A 17,129-nucleotide genomic window follows, 5' to 3' on the forward strand; every position below is an offset into this window, starting at 1 on the left:
ACATAGTTTGCATCCAGCCTGTATTACTGAGAGAAATATACATAGTTTGCATCCAGCCTGTATTACTGAGAGAAATATACATAGTTTGCATCCAGCCTGTATTACTGAGAGAAATATACATAGTTTGCATCCAGCCTGTATTACTGAGAGAAATATACATAGTTTGCATCCAGCCTGTATTACTGAGAGAAATATACATAGTTTACATCCAGCCTGTATTACTGAGAGAAATATACATAGTTTGCATCCAGCCTGTATTACTGAGAGAAATATACATAGTTTGCATCCAGCCTGTATTACTGAGAGAAATATACATAGTTTGCATCCAGCCTGTATTACTGAGGGACATATCCAAGGCTTGCACCCAGCCTGTATTACTGAGAGAAATATACATGGTTTGCATCCAGCCTGTATTACTGAGAGAAATATACATGGTTTCGTCCAGCTTGTATTACTGGGAGAGACATAACCACAAAAGTAAAATCTGAATCTTGGACCAGGCTGCAAACTGCAGGGAATCTGAAAACAAATGCAACAGAGAACTTTGCAGATTTACACTTTTTGCAGTTTTATTAACTAAGGGTAAGCAAAAATATAGGCAAAAATATATATTTTTTCCATGTTAAAGGTGTCCATAGCCTTTACAGCACATTTATAGAGGATCTGTTCTGCAATACAAAGGTATAATGTATGGGCGTCTGGTCGATATCGGTGATAATGGCTCGGATTGGCAGCACGATTTCCTCTTCCGCTTTATACTTTTGCCACCCTTTGTAAGGTGCCCTGCCTAATGCATGTCTCCAAAGATGGAGCAAACAGGTGCAAGATGGGAGTGTTGAGCTACAAACTCTATCTTCTATGGCTTTTTAGATTAGGAAGTACCGCATCCGTAGTATTTGTCCGAAGTTGAACCCCCAACATAAAAAATCTTCTCCAGCAAACACCGCCATGACCCGACACCACCAGGTTCATTACACTCAGTGATGGACACTGAATGGCAGATGTCACCCTAGCCCCCATTCAGTAACCTCTGCCACCCCTACATACATGCCCGGGGGTCCGCACCGATGTCCCTGGTCCTCCCTGGCCATGTATGCATTACCCTTTTTCCTCCTCTTATAGTGTTTCCTTTCCACGTAGTAATTTCTCCTTTCAAATTTTTTTTATTTTATTGCTTAAACTATGATTTGCTTTCTTTCTGGACCAAGATTCTAATTCTAGAAGAAGTTGAGGATTCAGGAGGTGATCTGCAAGGGGAAAACATTTTGTTAATGCTGATGCCAGCTGTAGACACAAGGCTCTCGTAGGTGGCAGGCCAGCGGGTCACAGGCCAGTCCACAGGCTGCAGAGCCCCCCGAAATCTTACATATTGGACTATGCACCCCTGCAGGTCACTGTCCTGACTTCTACAAGGTGTCTCGAGTAAGCTGGAAGAATGACAGTAACTTGTAATTCAGGTGTAACGCAGTAATCTTTCTTCTTACAGTCCCTGGTGCAGTCCAGGAAGGCCGGCATTACCTCCGCTATGGCCACCAGAACGTCACTCAAGGACGAAGACTTGGTAAGAATCTTGCATCCACAAATGAAATATCTTGGCACCTCAAAATACGGCCCTGAGAACCTCCTATAATGCCACAGCTGCTCCTGAACCTCTTAATTCATTCCTCAGCTACTGCAGAACCTCAAAATACACACCTGAGCACCTCATATAATGTCACAACTGCTGCTTAACCTCGTAATGCATTCCGCAGCTGCTGCAGAACCTCATAATACACACCTCAGCTGCTGCAGAACCTCATAATACACACCTCAGCTGCTGCAGACCATAATACACACCTCAGCTGCTGCAGAACCTCATGATGCACACCTCAGCTGCTGCATAACTTCATATTGCACACCTCAGTTGCTGCAGAACCTCATAATGCACACCTCAGCTGCTGCAGAACCTCATAATACACACCTCAGCTGCTGCAGAGCCTCATAATGCACACCTCAGCTGCTCCAGACCATAATACACACCTCAGCTGCTGCAGAACCTCATAATACACACCTCAGCTGCTGCAGAGCCTCATAATGCACACCTCAGCTGCTCCAGACCATAATACACACCTCAGCTGCTGCATAACCTCATAATGCACAGCTCAGCTGCTGCATAACCTCATAATGCACAGCTCAGCTGCTGCAGAACGTCATAATGCACAGCTCCGCTGCTGCAGAACCTCATAATGCACGCCTCAGCTGCTCCAGACCATAATACACACCTCAGCTGCTGCATAACCTCATAATGCACACCTCAGCTGCTGCATAACCTCATAATGCACAGCTCAGCTGCTGCATAACCTCATAATGCACAGCTCAGCTGCTGCAGAACCTCATAATGCACAGCTCAGCTGCTGCATAACCTCATTATGCACAGCTCAGCTGCTGCATAACCTCATTATGCACAGCTCAGCTGCTGCCAAACCTCATAATGCACTCCTCAGCTGCTGCATAGCCACGTAATAATTATGTATATGTATGAATGTGATAATCTAGAGCCTCCGTTGCCTGTACTCAGGAGCGGAGGAGCGCAGTTCTGTCATTTTCCACTTGATAAGCATTCTGCACTCTTGGGGAGAGCACTGCCTGGATGTGGAAATAAATAGCTTATGAATAATGTGCTATCGATTTCTTGAGGGACTGACCCTGCAAATGCTGACATAAAATTGTGACGCAGGAGTGTACAATCTTAGGTTCATGGGAAGCATTCGTCTTGGAGACCCCGTGCCCCCTCACAGCCTTGTCATGACTTATTTAAGTTCAGATTCTGAGAGGCGAAGAGTGTGTGGAGGATTCTTCTGCCATATGTGAGCGACAGTATACGAATAGTCGTAGCATCTGGCAGATAATTCAGTGATTATTTATAAAAAGCACAAAATAAGAATAATTGTATGCCACAACCAAGAACCAGAGCGCATGTACCCTGCAATACAGTGAACATACTAACCCTTTTGAAATGATCTCAAAATTGCAAAGAAACATTATTCATAAGGACTAGACCTAGAGCACTTAAGTATATCTGCTATAATACTGCCCCGCACATATAAGAATGTAACCACTATATTACAAACACTATATACAGGAATATAACTACTATAATACTGCTCCTATGTACAAGAGTATAACCACTATAATACTGCTCCTATGTACAAGAATATACCATAATACTGCCCCTATGTACAAGAATATGACTACTATAATACTGCCCCTATGTACAAGAATATAACTACTATAATACTGCCCCTATGTACAAGAATATGACTATTATAATACTGCCCCTATGTACAAGAATATGACTACAATAATACTGCCCCTATGTACAAGAATATGACTACTATAATACTGCTCCTATGTACAAGAATATAACTACTATAATACTGCATCCTATATACAAGAATATAACTACTATAATACTGCCCCTATGTACAAAAATATAACTACTATAATACTGCCCCCTATGTACAAGAATATAACTACTATAATACTGCTCCTATGTACAAGAATATAACTACTATAATACTGCTCCTATGTACAAGAATATAACTACTATAATACTGCCCCTATGTACAAAAATATAACTACTATAATACTGCCCCCTATGTACAAGAATATAACTACTATAATACTGCTCCTATGTACAAGAATATAACTACTATAATACTGCTCCTATGTACAAAAATATAACTACTATAATACTGCCCCCTATGTACAAGAATATAACTACTATAATACTGCCCCCTATATACAAGAATATAACTACCATAATACTGCTCCTATGTGCAGTATATGAATATGACTACTATAATACTGCCCTTAATCTTGTGCATAGTGACACTTTTCTTTATACCTCTTCTCCTCTTCTCTTCCAGAAATCACATGTGTATAAGAAGACTCTACAAGCCTTAATCTACCCCATATCCTGCACAACCCCTCACAACTTTGAAATCTGGACGGCCACGACCCCCACCTACTGCTATGAATGTGAAGGCCTACTGTGGGGAATAGCCAGACAAGGGATGCGCTGCACCGAATGTGGGGTCAAGTGTCATGAGAAGTGCCAAGATTTATTGAACGCCGATTGTCTGCAACGTAAGTGACCCTCCATCTTCGTCTTATTACTGCCCACATTATCTGCCCTCACCTCACCCATCTTGAATTTCGGCCCTGTTCTTGAACCGCTGTATGTGATTGGCCCTTGGATACGGAGTGTAGCCCTGGTTAACTTTTTTGCCAGCTATATATGTCTGGAATGGCAGAATTTTCTAACACTGAGTCACCTGGAAAGGTTGTCAGATGGTGACGGTGTCTGCCACCTGCCTGGCATTTGTTAGATCTGACAGCGGAGATTTGGCTTCTGGTCGTCCCTCTCTTCCCCTCTGGGGTAACCATCGCTCCACCTTTGATGTGCTCCTGCCATGACATTTGCTTCTTTTTTGGGGGGACATCCATGCTTCATGTGTGCCGGTCAATGATGTCTCCTCCACAGGTGCAGCAGAGAAGAGCTCCAAGCATGGAGCAGAGGACCGCACCCAGAACATCATCATGGCTATGAAGGATCGGATGAAGATCAGGGAAAGAAACAAACCTGAGATTTTTGAGGTCATCAGAGATGTCTTCACTGTGAGCAAGGTTATCCATGCCCAGCAGATGAAGACCGTGAAGCAAAGCGTCCTGGATGGCACATCAAAGTGGTCGGCCAAGATCACCATCACAGGTGAGGATGTTGCCCATGTCTGTGGTGTCTATGTACATGGTTACAACCCAAACCTGCATTCAAATATGGGTGGTCTTCATAAAGAAGATTAGAGATGAAAATTTGAGTTAGACTTAGATCTGTCTTCTCGGGGAAGAACAGAAATGTAATCGTAATCTCACAGCGGAATACGTGTCTTACACAAGTGTCCTCTTCCTTCTAGTCCTCTGTGCTCAGGGTCTTCAAGCCAAGGACAAGACGGGTTCAAGCGACCCCTACGTCACCGTTCAAGTGGGCAAAACCAAGAAGAGAACAAAAACAATATACGGCAACCTGAACCCGGTGTGGGAGGAGAAATTTTATTTGTAAGTTTATTTTTATAAGATGTCTCAAATTTTGGTCTTGGTCTACACAGATCTGTCTTGTCCTGGCTGATGCTTTGTGTAAGCAGGTTTAGGTCATGGTAAAATGTCAGCCTCTACCTATACAGAAGAATATCACCACTTACTTACAGCAAGCAGAGATGTTGACAAGAATGAGGAATTGAAATGCAAATTTCTATACTTTTTAAGCTTTGTTTCTGTGAGACTTTTTAGGTTCAGACTATCAACTTTGGGTCCTCAATGACGCCTAAACCAAGAAGTTAGGAAAGGGGACACATGGCAAAAAAAAATAACTTTAGTACTTACACAAAGATGTTCTGGCACTGGGAAAAAGAGGAGCAACCTCTTCTCCATCCCATATTACTGTTCGTGCTGCGCCCTAGTGTCACTTTATCCCGGTGTACAGGGGGAGCTGCCAATAACTCTTACAACGGACCGGTCTCCAGAGATCACAATACAAACTGCGTACATAAATGAATATCTTAGACCGGATGAGGCCGTTATACATACTTTGAAAACCCATGTCAGATTGACTGTATGATCCTTTTTAGAAGTTTCCATTCTGATAATTGTGACCTAAGAAGGAGGAAGGGATGCTGGTCGGCAAGTATTCTTTATTCAGTTAAGGAGCATCATTGCTTTTCGGGGTCAATCCGACCCTCTTCGCCAGGACAGTTCCCAAACTGAATTGATTATGAACTGATGAAAGGGTCCGTTCGACCCCTGAACGCACTTGCAAATAATGCGATAAATGTCTTCTAGACTTTCACCAATGTTTACTACAGGGCCCCTGCTCACTGCGTATAGTTGCAGCTCGCTCTATTGATTTGAGATCTGTGACCACCATAGACCCCCTCCTAGTGGCATCCTGAAGACAGATGCGGGGTCCATCTCTGAGACCCTTGCTCCCGAGTTAAACATGGGCATAGCCCATCACTGTCAGGGATGGGATTGCCCATTGAAGAGCTGCAGTCAGTTAGGGGGGCTTGTGCTATGTGCTGGCATTGGCCCCCGGGCTCGGAGCAAAGCAGTGTCTTTCTGCACGGCGTTGGTTTAATACCTCATTAAGGCTGACTGCGCTGTAATGGGAGGCTCGTCTCTGAGTCACGGGCCCGGGGCTGAGCACAGATCACTTTACAAGCTGCCGTTGATGCTTTTTCGTATGTTTACTCCTTGAAGTGGCGGAGGATGAGACAATGCCAGCAGCCACCGCACAATGAGGCATCGTTCGTGCAACATCATCCCGTGTTTCCTAGGTTATTGTCTTCATGGAATTTCTACCCTTCCAACACCAACTATTATATATACCAGTAATGGAAGTTATTCTCCAGCATGCCATAGTGGGCAATTCCCAGCTGAATACTGAGCGGCACTGAATATTTCAGGAGGGGAATGAGCTGATTTTGGGGGAGATGGACCAAAATGACACAGTGAAAAGAGCACAATCTTCCAGTAGCACAAAATATTGCAGGGGGTGAGTGCGCAGACTCGTGAGGCAGAAGATGGAGGCTGATGGTGGGTTTGTTCCCTCTCTGGTCATCCTCTACAGTCTGAGTCTAGGACCCCTTCACATTAGACCCACAGGGGCTTTTATCACCTCCTATAATGCATCAATAGACATCAATATGGAGTCGGCCTGTTGGCAGCTCATGTTCTGAGAGGAATTTCTACAAGTTTGTGGATTTAGTCTGTGGGAATTGTTTTCCCCTTCACCCAGAAGAGCGTTTGTGAGGTCAGACACTGATGTTGGGGAGCGGCCGGCCTCACGGCCTCTGCTCTTGTTCTTCAGGTGTTGGATGGGGCTGAGGTCGGGTCTCTGTGCGGTCGCTCATGTTCTTCCACCAAACTCCCCCCACCATGTCTGTATGGACCTTGTGGGTACAGTTATGGGGAACAGTAAAGGGCCTTCCCCAAACTGTTCCCACAGAGCTGGAAGCTACAGTGGTCCACAACGTCTTGTGCTGAAGGGTTACAATTTCCCATCACTGACACTAAGAGGCCCAAGTTGATCCCTGGTAACTGCCCATAGTATTATCGCTCCACCATACTTTACAGCGGGCACAATGCAGTCAGGGGGTAACGTTCTCCTGGCATTCACCAAACCCAGACTCACCCATCAGACGCCAGATAGAGACGTCTGATCCGTCACTACACAGAACACGTTTCCTCCAGAGTCCAGTGGTGGTGGCTTTATACTTCTCTATCCGATGCTCAGCATTGTGCTTGGTGATGTAAGGCTGCATGCAGCTGCTCGGCCATTATCCTCCTGGCGGGAGCACAGTTTTTTGCAGATGTTTTTACCAGAGGAGGTCTGGACTCTGGCTTTATGGAGTCAGCAGAGCATTGGTGACTTTTCTGCCTTCTGTTCCTCAGCACTCGGTGACCCCGATCTGTAAGTTTATGGGGTCTCCACTTCGTGGCTGAGTTGCTGCGGTTCCTTCTACTTCTCAATAATATCACTCGCAGGTTGTTTAGAGAAGATTTGGGAGAAAGAAATGTCAGAAATGGCCTTGTTACCCTGGCGGCTCCTATTACAAGACCGCGCTGGTATCGGGGAGCTCTGCACCAGCAGCCGATCTATCACTTATTAGTAAGGGCAGGCAGCATGGTGGGGGGTCGGAGGTTATACATTGGGGGCAATGGGACTGATTAAAATCCTGAATTTGATGGTTAAGAGGCGGTTCCCAGTTCACAGTGCAGGCACCGGTATCTGCAGTATACGCCAACGGCCGCTCAGTCTAATTAATTACAGGCTTTCGTCATCGGCCTCCTAATGGGAAAGTAATGTCACTGTCCTGCCTCTCGGCTGTGATTTTCTGCTTCGTTCTCCATTTGCTATTTGTGGAACGACATTAAACCACTAATGAATCATTGCTCAATTACTGCCGAAACTGAAAATGAACTGCACATAACAGCATGCGCTTATTACAGCTGTCATAGTACAGCGTGGTGTGAACAGGGCGGATTCAGTGGGGTACGGAGGTCTCTGCAGTGACATCTGGTGACACAGGCTTATGTGTAACCTAGAACTATGCGGGGGTGTTTATTAATCCTTTTCTTTCCAGCATATGTGGGTGACCAAAATGAAAATCATGAGATTTCACATTTCCTTTATCTCCAGGACTAAGTTTTACTTACAGGTCTTATAATCCATTCACTGCTAAAGCAGCTTTAATGGTCGTTTCCGAGGCCTGTCACCTCTCTAGAGTGAAGTTAGGAGATATACAATAGTCCTGTGCTTTATAATGGTCTTCTGCATTGGGGTATCGGCGGACCAGTGTGCTTGGGAGATTTTTAGTCTTAAGCATTCAGACTACAAAGTGTTATAAGGAGACTTATAGGCCATGCAATACTCCCTGGGGAAAAAAACATGCAAATTGCCTCTACACACAGGAAGAGAACTGGGTCTATGGTGCCACCTATTGGAAGTATTCATCCTTTAAGTCAATATTAACTTATTAAAGAGCTTTGCTTCATGACTGGATATAAAGCCAGACCAGAATCTCCATTTGCATACTGATGTTTTGGCATTTTTGCCCCTCATCAGTGCAAGATATGAATCTGATGCATACCCTGATGAAATAATTTCACCAAATCAAAGTAGGTTTTGGTGTCAGAAATTCACTGAATATTCAGCTGAGTGTTGTTTTGGGTGTGGTTGATTAATTTTTATCTTATTTGCAATTCGAGTTGCTCTTACCTTTTCATGACTGCTGTTAGAGAACCCGTCCGCTTTTCTGACTTGTCTGTCTTTATAAATTCTCAGATTTCCCATGAATATCTAAGGCATATTTTCTTTGAACTTTGCATTGTCATTCTTCTATTGTTCCTACTGGAAATGTGTTATGGCTCACCTTGTGAAGTGAATTCACTAAGCCGTAGTGAGAGAACCAATTGGACAAGAGGCATTTGTGCAGTGAAATATAGTTGCGGTGGATAAGCTGAAAAGTATGTGGAACAGCAGAGCTGGATATGCAGGTCTGCACATGGAACAGCGGAGCTGAATATGCAGGTCTGCATGTGGAACAGCGGAGCTGAGTCTGCAGGTCTGCATGTGGAACAGCGGAGCTGAGTCTGCAGGTCTGCATGTGGAACAGCGGAGCTGAGTCTGCAGGTCTGCATGTGGAACAGCGGAGCTGAGTATGCAGGTCTGCACGTGGAACAGCGGAGCTGAATATGCAGGTCTGCACGTGGAACAGCGGAGCTGAGTATGCAGGTCTGCACGTGGAACAGCGGAGCTGAGTATGCAGGTCTGCACGTGGAACAGCGGAGCTGAGTATGCAGGTCTGCACGTGGAACAGCGGAGCTGAGTATGCAGGTCTGCACGTGGAACAGCGGAGCTGAGTATGCAGGTCTGCACGTGGAACAGCGGAGCTGAGTATGCAGGTCTGCACGTGGAACAGCGGAGCTGAGTATGCAGGTCTGCACGTGGAACAGCGGAGCTGAGTATGCAGGTCTGCACGTGGAACAGCGGAGCTGAGTATGCAGGTCTGCACGTGGAACAGCGGAGCTGAATATGCAGGTCTGCACGTGGAACAGCGGAGCTGAATATGCAGGTCTGCACGTGGAACAGCGGAGCTGGATTTCCCGGTTCTGCAAGTGGAACAGCGGAGCTGGATATGCAGGTCTGCACGTGGAACAGCGAAGCTGGATTTCCCGGTTCTGCAAGTGGAACAACGGAGCTGGATATGCAGGTTTGCACGTGGAACAGCGGAGCTGGACCTGCAGGTTTGCACGTGGAACAGCGGAGCTGGATCTGCAGGTTTGCACGTGGAACAGCGGGGCTGGATCTGCAGGTTTGCACGTGGAACAGCGGAGCTGGATCTGCAGGTCTGCACGTGGAACAGCGGAGCTGGATCTGCAGGTCTGCACGTGGAACAGCGGAGCTGGATCTGCAGGTCTGCACGTGGAACAGCGGAGCTGGATCTGCAGGTCTGCACGTGGAACAGCGTGAAACAGTGGCACGGAATATGCTGGACGCTGCTTAGAATTGAGTGGCATAGTGGAGCAGGTTATTCAGTCATGTACCTTTAATAGAGCAAAGTGTGTGGTCTCGAACTCCGAAACATCAGAGTCCTGTGTGCAGAGAGCATCTTGCAACCTAGTATGCAAAAAGGCACCTTGATACAACAGCAGTAGAGTCCAGTGTGAAGACATGATTCCGCAGAGCTTTGTGTGCCGACATCACCTTGGAACAGTAGAACTGGGTATGCAGACTGGGCTAGCACCTTGACCAGGCAGAGCAGAGTGTGCAAGTAGTGCTTTGAAAGTGCAGAGCCAGGTGTGTGGTATTGCTGAGATGAGATAGTCAGGAGGCTCTCTTTGGCCCTGGGTTTAATAGTGACTCATGGGGGTGCTTGTTTAGCGTACACTGACTATCTGAATATTCAGGTGGACTACAGAGTGAATTGGCTGATGGGGAGTTAAATTCAGAGTCTGGCGCTAGGACAGGTGAGCAACAAAATGCAAATGACTTGACAGCTTGGCATTACCATTCGCCTTAGTAATATGTCCCTTCAGAATCTGACGTGATCCAATTATTGCTGACCCCATCGGCCATGTCCTGTCCTATTGACAAGTAATCACTCGGTTGTCCAGTTATTGATACGTTTCTGGGTGTGACACAAGAAAAGGTTCCAGGATCTGCAGAATTAATGTTTTATTGGGGGTAAGACTGGATTATTTGATGGGCGGTAATGGATGCTCTGCTCCATCGATCACGTCTGTAATACGAGGGAGAAGGTCTGGTGAAGTGGCTGTCCATCACTGGCACTTTGTTGCCTTGCTGCACCCCTAGTCCACATTAGCCGTGTCAGCCCCAGCCTGTGTGTTTCACGGCGATGCTTCCAGTCTGCGCTGACATTTAGGTCACCGCGCCTCTCTGCTCTGCACATTGTCACCACATGTCTGCGTCCTGTCACCTCTCTGCTGGTGTGAATGAGATTACTCCGACAGCTCCTCGCGTCTGATTAGGGGGCACAGACTCTGCTCTGATGAGGTCCTGACGATCTATTCCCCCCACTATGATATTACATTAACCTTTCATAACACACAGACTGAGCAGAAAACTCACAGAGATGGGTATTGATTAAACCTCCCATGGTATTCTGCGTGCGACAGCATCTGAACAGAACTGTACCGCCACATAGGTGGAGTGCCGGGAGTAATTAACCTTATTGGTGGAACATTCTCAACATTGGAATTTTATAATATTTTTAGTTTTGCACATTTTTTCTTTTCATCACTTTTTGTTGCTACATCATATCTCACACTTTTTCTTGGACTGAAGGCTACCTTTTTTTTTTTTTTTTTTCATCTTTCCTCCCTGTGTGCGCTTACTCCAACATGCAAGCAGACCTTCTGAGCCTGAGACACTGGAGTTTCAACCTCAGTCTCCACCTGATGAGTAGTAGATGGATCTATCCAGATGTAGACCTGTTGGTCACCCCAGTCACCAAGTCACCTGTTTTCTTTACCTTGGTTCCCAGTGGTCCATGTTTAGGGGTAGACGCTCTAACCCTTCACTGGAAATAGGCCTGGTCTATGTATTTTTGTTTCCTGTTCTTCTTTCAAGAAGAAAAAGCTCAGGTCACCGGGTTGTACTGCTGAACAAAGTGAAGGTACAAGAACCATTTACTCATTCTTCCAACCACTGCGGGCTTTCTAAACCAGTGACCCATTTTATTCCAAATCTAGAAAACGTATGTCTGCTAAGTTGAAAGCCTAATTCTATAAACCAAGGGTCCCTCTGAGGCAGTCATCCTTACTCTACAGCAAAGTGGAAAAATTGTCACAAATGTCATTTATAATAAGATTCCAAGAACTTTTTGTATCCTGATGTCATGAAACTCTACCTGACCCTATAAATCCCGTCCTCTCCAGAATCTTGGCTTTCCTCCAAAAGGGGTTAGAAAAAGACTCACACCCAGTACTCTTAAAGTAGAAGTCTCGGCCGTATGTTCATAGTTTGGTAAAGATCTGGTAAATCATGGATGGATAAAATGGTTAATGAGAGCACCTAGCCGTTTATCTCCTAGGGTCTCTAGTCTGCTTCCATCTTGGTACTTAAACATTGTACTTAAAGGCCTAACTCCATCTCCTTTCGAGCCTCTAAGACCATTTGTTGAAGTTTTGTAAATGATACATAGCTTCATTCTAAAGATACCTTCACACTGAGCAACTTTCCAACGAGAACGACAGCGATCCGTGACGTTGCAGCGTCCTGGATAGCGATCTCGTTGTGTTTGACACGCAGCAGCGATCAGGATCCCGCTGTGACATCGCTGGTCGTAGCTAGAAGTCCGGAACTTTATTTGGTCGTCAGGTCGGCGTGATTCGTCATGTTTGACAGCAAAAGCAAGGATGCCTGCATTGGTTTTTCATGGAGCTAACAACCAGTGAGAACGATAAGTACGTTACTGGATCGCTCCTGCATCGTTCAGCTGTTGCCGGTGTTTGACGTCTCCTAGCGACCTAAACAGCGACGCTGCAGCGATCGGCTCGTTGTCTATATCGCTGCAACGTCGCTTAATGTGACGGTACCTTAAGTAGCCATCACTACAGCAAGAACTGTTTGTGAAATCCAGGCACTCTCTACTAGAGAACACTACTTACAAAAAAAATTGATTCATTATTTTATCTAAAAATGTTTTTTTTTTTAGTTCCATGTATCTCTCATGGAATCTCTCTGCCCTATTTTGGCAAAATACGTCCAACAATAAAGGAGAAGAATTCCATTCATTAGTTGTGCGTAGACTACGGTCAGGGGCGTAGCTAGAGCTTTTACCGCCCGGGGCTGCTCCCGAGTTTGGCGCCCCCTCCCCCCCCCCCCCCCCCCCCCCCTCGGCTCAATACACACAAAGGTTACCAAAAATAGGGCAACACACATGATAGGGTCTGCAAAAAAAAAAAAACAAGTTCTGCTTACCTGACCGCGCTCCTGCTCTCTCCACGCAGCTGAAGCGTGCACTCGCCGGCGACTGACAATGACGTCAGAAGCCGTCGACGTGTGCGCTGCGGCCGACTTCAGCTGCCAGCCTCCAAATGGCTGGTGGCTGTTGTTAACTATTGACGTACGGGTGCGGGCCCGCACGTCAATAGCGTTAAACAGCTGTAGCGCCGGCCGCGGTTTTAGAGGGCCCCGGGCGAAAGAGTCTCAGTGGGCCCCCCCTTTAACACATAGCATGATTCATGATGCAGATACAGCAGAGAAATATAGCATAGCCACATAGCATATAACACAGCCCACGTAGCATATAGCACAGCCACGTAGTGTATAACACAGCCCACGCAGTATATAGCACAGCCCACATAGCGTATAGCACAGCCACGTAGTATATAACACAGCCACGTAGTATATAACACAGCCACGTAGTATATAACACAGCCATGTAGTATATTGCACAGCCCACGTAGCATATTGCCCAGCCACGTAGTATATAACACAGCCATGTAGTATATTGCCCAGCCACGTAGTATATTGCCCAGCCACGTAGTATATTGCCCAGTCACGTAGTATATTGCCCAGCCACGTAGTATATTGCCCAGTGATGGAGTATACAGCACAGAGCCACGTAGTATACAGACTTAAAATAAAAAATAAACATATACTCACCCTCCGATGAATTCTGGCCCTGTATCGCACGAGGCAGCTTCCAGTCCCAGGGTTGGTATGAGCGCAGGACCTGTGATGACGTTGCGGTCACATGACCGTGACGTCATGGCAGGTCCTTCTCACATACCATCCTTGGCACCGGAAGCTGCCGCTTGTATGGAGCGGGCACTGGAGCGTTGCGAGGAGCGGGAAAGGCGATGGAGGGTGAGTATAGCAGGTTTTTTCATTTTTTTATTATTTTTAACATGACATATTTTTACTATTGATGCTGCATAGGCAGCATCAATAGTAAATAGTTGGGGACACACAGGGTTAATAGCAGCGGTAACGGAGTGCTATTACACCGCGGCCCGTTACTGCTGCTATTAACCCTGTGTGAGTGGTGACTGGAGGGGATTATGGAGCGGGGGCTGATTGTGGGGAGTATAGAGCAGGCGCCGGGCACTGACTGCAGCGGAGGGACTAATCGGACTGTGCCCGTCGCTGATTGGTCGCGGTAGCCATGACAGGCAGCTGCCGAGACCAATCAGCGACGACAGACAGAGGCCGCGACCAATGAATATCCGTGAAAGAAAGACAGAAGGACAGACAGAAAGACGGAAGTGTGACCCTTAGACAATGATGTAATATATATATATATATATATATATATATATATATATATATATATATATATATATATATATATATATATATATATATATATATACACATATATATATATATATATATATATATATATATATATATATATATACATACATACATATATACTTCTCACCTGTGTCTTGCCTCTCTGTTGTTTTCTGTCTCTGTTCTCACATCTTTTCTGTCTCCCGCTCTGATTTTCATATTTCCTTCTGCCTCTTCTTCCTGCTTGTCCGTGGCTCCGCCCCCGACATTTAGCCCCGCCCCTCCATGGCTCTTCACATTGTGAGAGCTGTGACGCTGCTGGAGGGGCGGGATCGGAGCTTCTGCTGCTGACTGCAGGTGCGGGGGTGAGTCACAGCATGTGTGACTGTGTGCCCCTGCTACACTGCAGCCAGTAACTCTGCACGGCCGCGCGCACTGCCAGCGCTCTGCTCCAGTCCTCATAATGCTGGGAGGAAGGAGCAGAGAATGAGTGCGCGCAGCCGTGCTGATAGCCGCCCCCACATTGTGCCGCCCGGGGCGGCCCGCCCCCCCCCCCCCCCCCGCACCTCCCTTCCTACGCCACTGACTACGGTAATTCTCCCGTTACCACAAAAGAATTCTATCAGAATAGATCAATATCTCATCTTTATTAGGTCCACAATAATAAATGAAAACGCAATGTCTGAAAAATCCTATTTCCATGTGGATCAAGAAACACTTCCCAAGCTCATGAGCTGCCTCCTCCAAAGATTTTAAAGGCTCATTCCAACAGAGCCACGTTGGCCACCTAGACTGCATGTGTGAACGTCTCAATCGAGCAGATTTGCAGACTGCTACCTGGTCCTCAGTCCATACCTTTTCTACCTTTTCCAAATGTTACAGATTAAACTTAATATCTTAAGTTTCCATATGGAAGAACTGTTCTCCATGCTATTGTCCCACCCTGAATATGCATCTATGGTGCCCTGTGGTGTCATGGAGAGTAATTTGAGAACATTGAATTAGACTTACCAATAATTCCGTTTCCGTTTCTAGATCCGTTTACCATGATAGTACGGATATACTCTCATTGTCTTATGTTTTCCTTGATTTAAATAATTAGCGCATTCATGCTGGTGTGGCGATTTCAAAATACTCGGAGGTGGGGAGGGAATATTTTTCCTCTTTCCTGTCCCTAATTAGAACATGGAGTCCAACCTCCGGTGGTGCCATTGTGGATGATTCCTAGAAAGTGGTTTACTGCTAAGTCCAATTCTATTTTTCATAAGGCCTAAGTACATGATATGGGAATTATCTTGACAGCAGGATACATCATTTGACAGATTTATTTCAGGCTTTTGAATGTTATCAGCAGTAATGTGATGGAGGAAAAATGAATTAGCATTTCTCAAAGCATTCCTCCTCCATTTTGTATCCAAATAATAGCACTAATGGAGTAAAGGGGATCATTCAGCAGGATTTCACCCCCCAAACTTTTTATATGCACATATAGCTCTTTCAATTACCAATTTAGCATGGCAATAAAAAGCTGAGGCGCGATGGTAGTTCTGAAGCCTCTGTCACTCCAGCTCTTCTCCCTGAACAGTGCCACCTCCCCTTGTTTGACTGACTACTCTTTTGCCTGAATTCACATAGCATAGCAGTTGTCGGTCAAGCAGGAGGAGGCGGTTCTGGGAGGGGAATAGAGCTGGAGTGACGGAGGCTCTGTTCTCATGACCTCTAAAAGATGGAAATTCTTAAGTGACAAGTGGCGGAATTGGAGTATTGGACAATTGCAGCTGGACTATTCGCCATGGCGTACCTATGTGCATGTTGGATTAGGATACTGCAAAACTTTTTGCCTAACTTGAATTCATTTGAAAGTAGCCTATTCACAAAAGTAGAAAACAGGGTCTCTAGTGTGATTCTAAAGATCAGTATTGACCCTTCACTGAGCCTTGTCACATGACTTGGGATGTACGGTAAAGTCAAACCAGAATCTCCATTTGCATATAGAAGGGTTTTTGCGAAGTGCGAGACTGAGTGGGTGAGAGACCCCTGACAAGTTGGCTGAAGGGATTAATTTTCTCCTTTTTAAAGGTGGTGTCCTATGAAAACAAATTATCTATCCATCCATTGGATAGGTGATGGCTCACAGATCGTCAGGAGTCTGCACAAATCTGCAGAATAGGACATTTTTAATCCTTATTGGGGCACTTTTATTGCCAATATGATGGAGTCACTATGCTCATGCCTGATCGCTGCTCCATTTATTCCTTCTGGAGCTGTCGGAAAAAAGCCATGTGCGTAGCTCGGTTGCCCCATGGTGTCCGCACTTGCCCTCGCCATGAAGAGATAATGATTGTACTTGATTGCTGCTGCTGTCACCCATACATTGCAGGTTACATTTGATAAGACTGTCTGTGGTCTCCATACATGATCCGAGAATGATAATGTATTTTCTACGATGTTCCCCAGCGAGGCCAGTTGATGATGCCTCCCCTGATTAGACCGCCTAGACGGAGTGGACATGGATGACACTTAGAAAATAAATCTCCATCCAGAGAAGAGAAGATGATTATATAATGTACAAACCATGTGGGGGCATTTTATAACCAGGATCTCCTTCATCCCACGTTCATGAGAAGTTGATGGGTCATGATGGAGTGTCTTGTACCTTGCAGGTGGTAGCCTGAAGAAGACCTTTTATATCCAGTTATGTAAAAAGGTCTCCTGATTGCAAACGACCTGTGAAATATACCGTAATTGATTGCAAATCATTTACTCT

General features: G+C 45.7%; 1 protein-coding gene across 5 annotated transcripts in view; it reads left to right on the forward strand.

Moving 5' to 3' along the window:
- Positions 1-17,129, forward strand: part of UNC13B (unc-13 homolog B) — a 321,122-nt gene that overhangs the window by 204,800 nt on the left and 99,193 nt on the right. For all 5 annotated transcript variants that reach the window (XM_069747983.1, XM_069748004.1, XM_069747993.1 and 2 more), the window contains 4 exons: positions 1,487-1,561; positions 3,909-4,128; positions 4,526-4,753; positions 4,956-5,097. In XM_069747983.1, coding sequence (XP_069604084.1) covers positions 1,487-1,561; positions 3,909-4,128; positions 4,526-4,753; positions 4,956-5,097 — 665 coding nt within the window. The remainder of the gene's footprint in view (positions 1-1,486; positions 1,562-3,908; positions 4,129-4,525; positions 4,754-4,955; positions 5,098-17,129) is intronic.

This window comes from Ranitomeya imitator, chromosome 1 (genome assembly GCF_032444005.1).
Source record: "Ranitomeya imitator isolate aRanImi1 chromosome 1, aRanImi1.pri, whole genome shotgun sequence".
Lineage (NCBI taxonomy): Eukaryota > Metazoa > Chordata > Amphibia > Anura > Dendrobatidae > Ranitomeya > Ranitomeya imitator.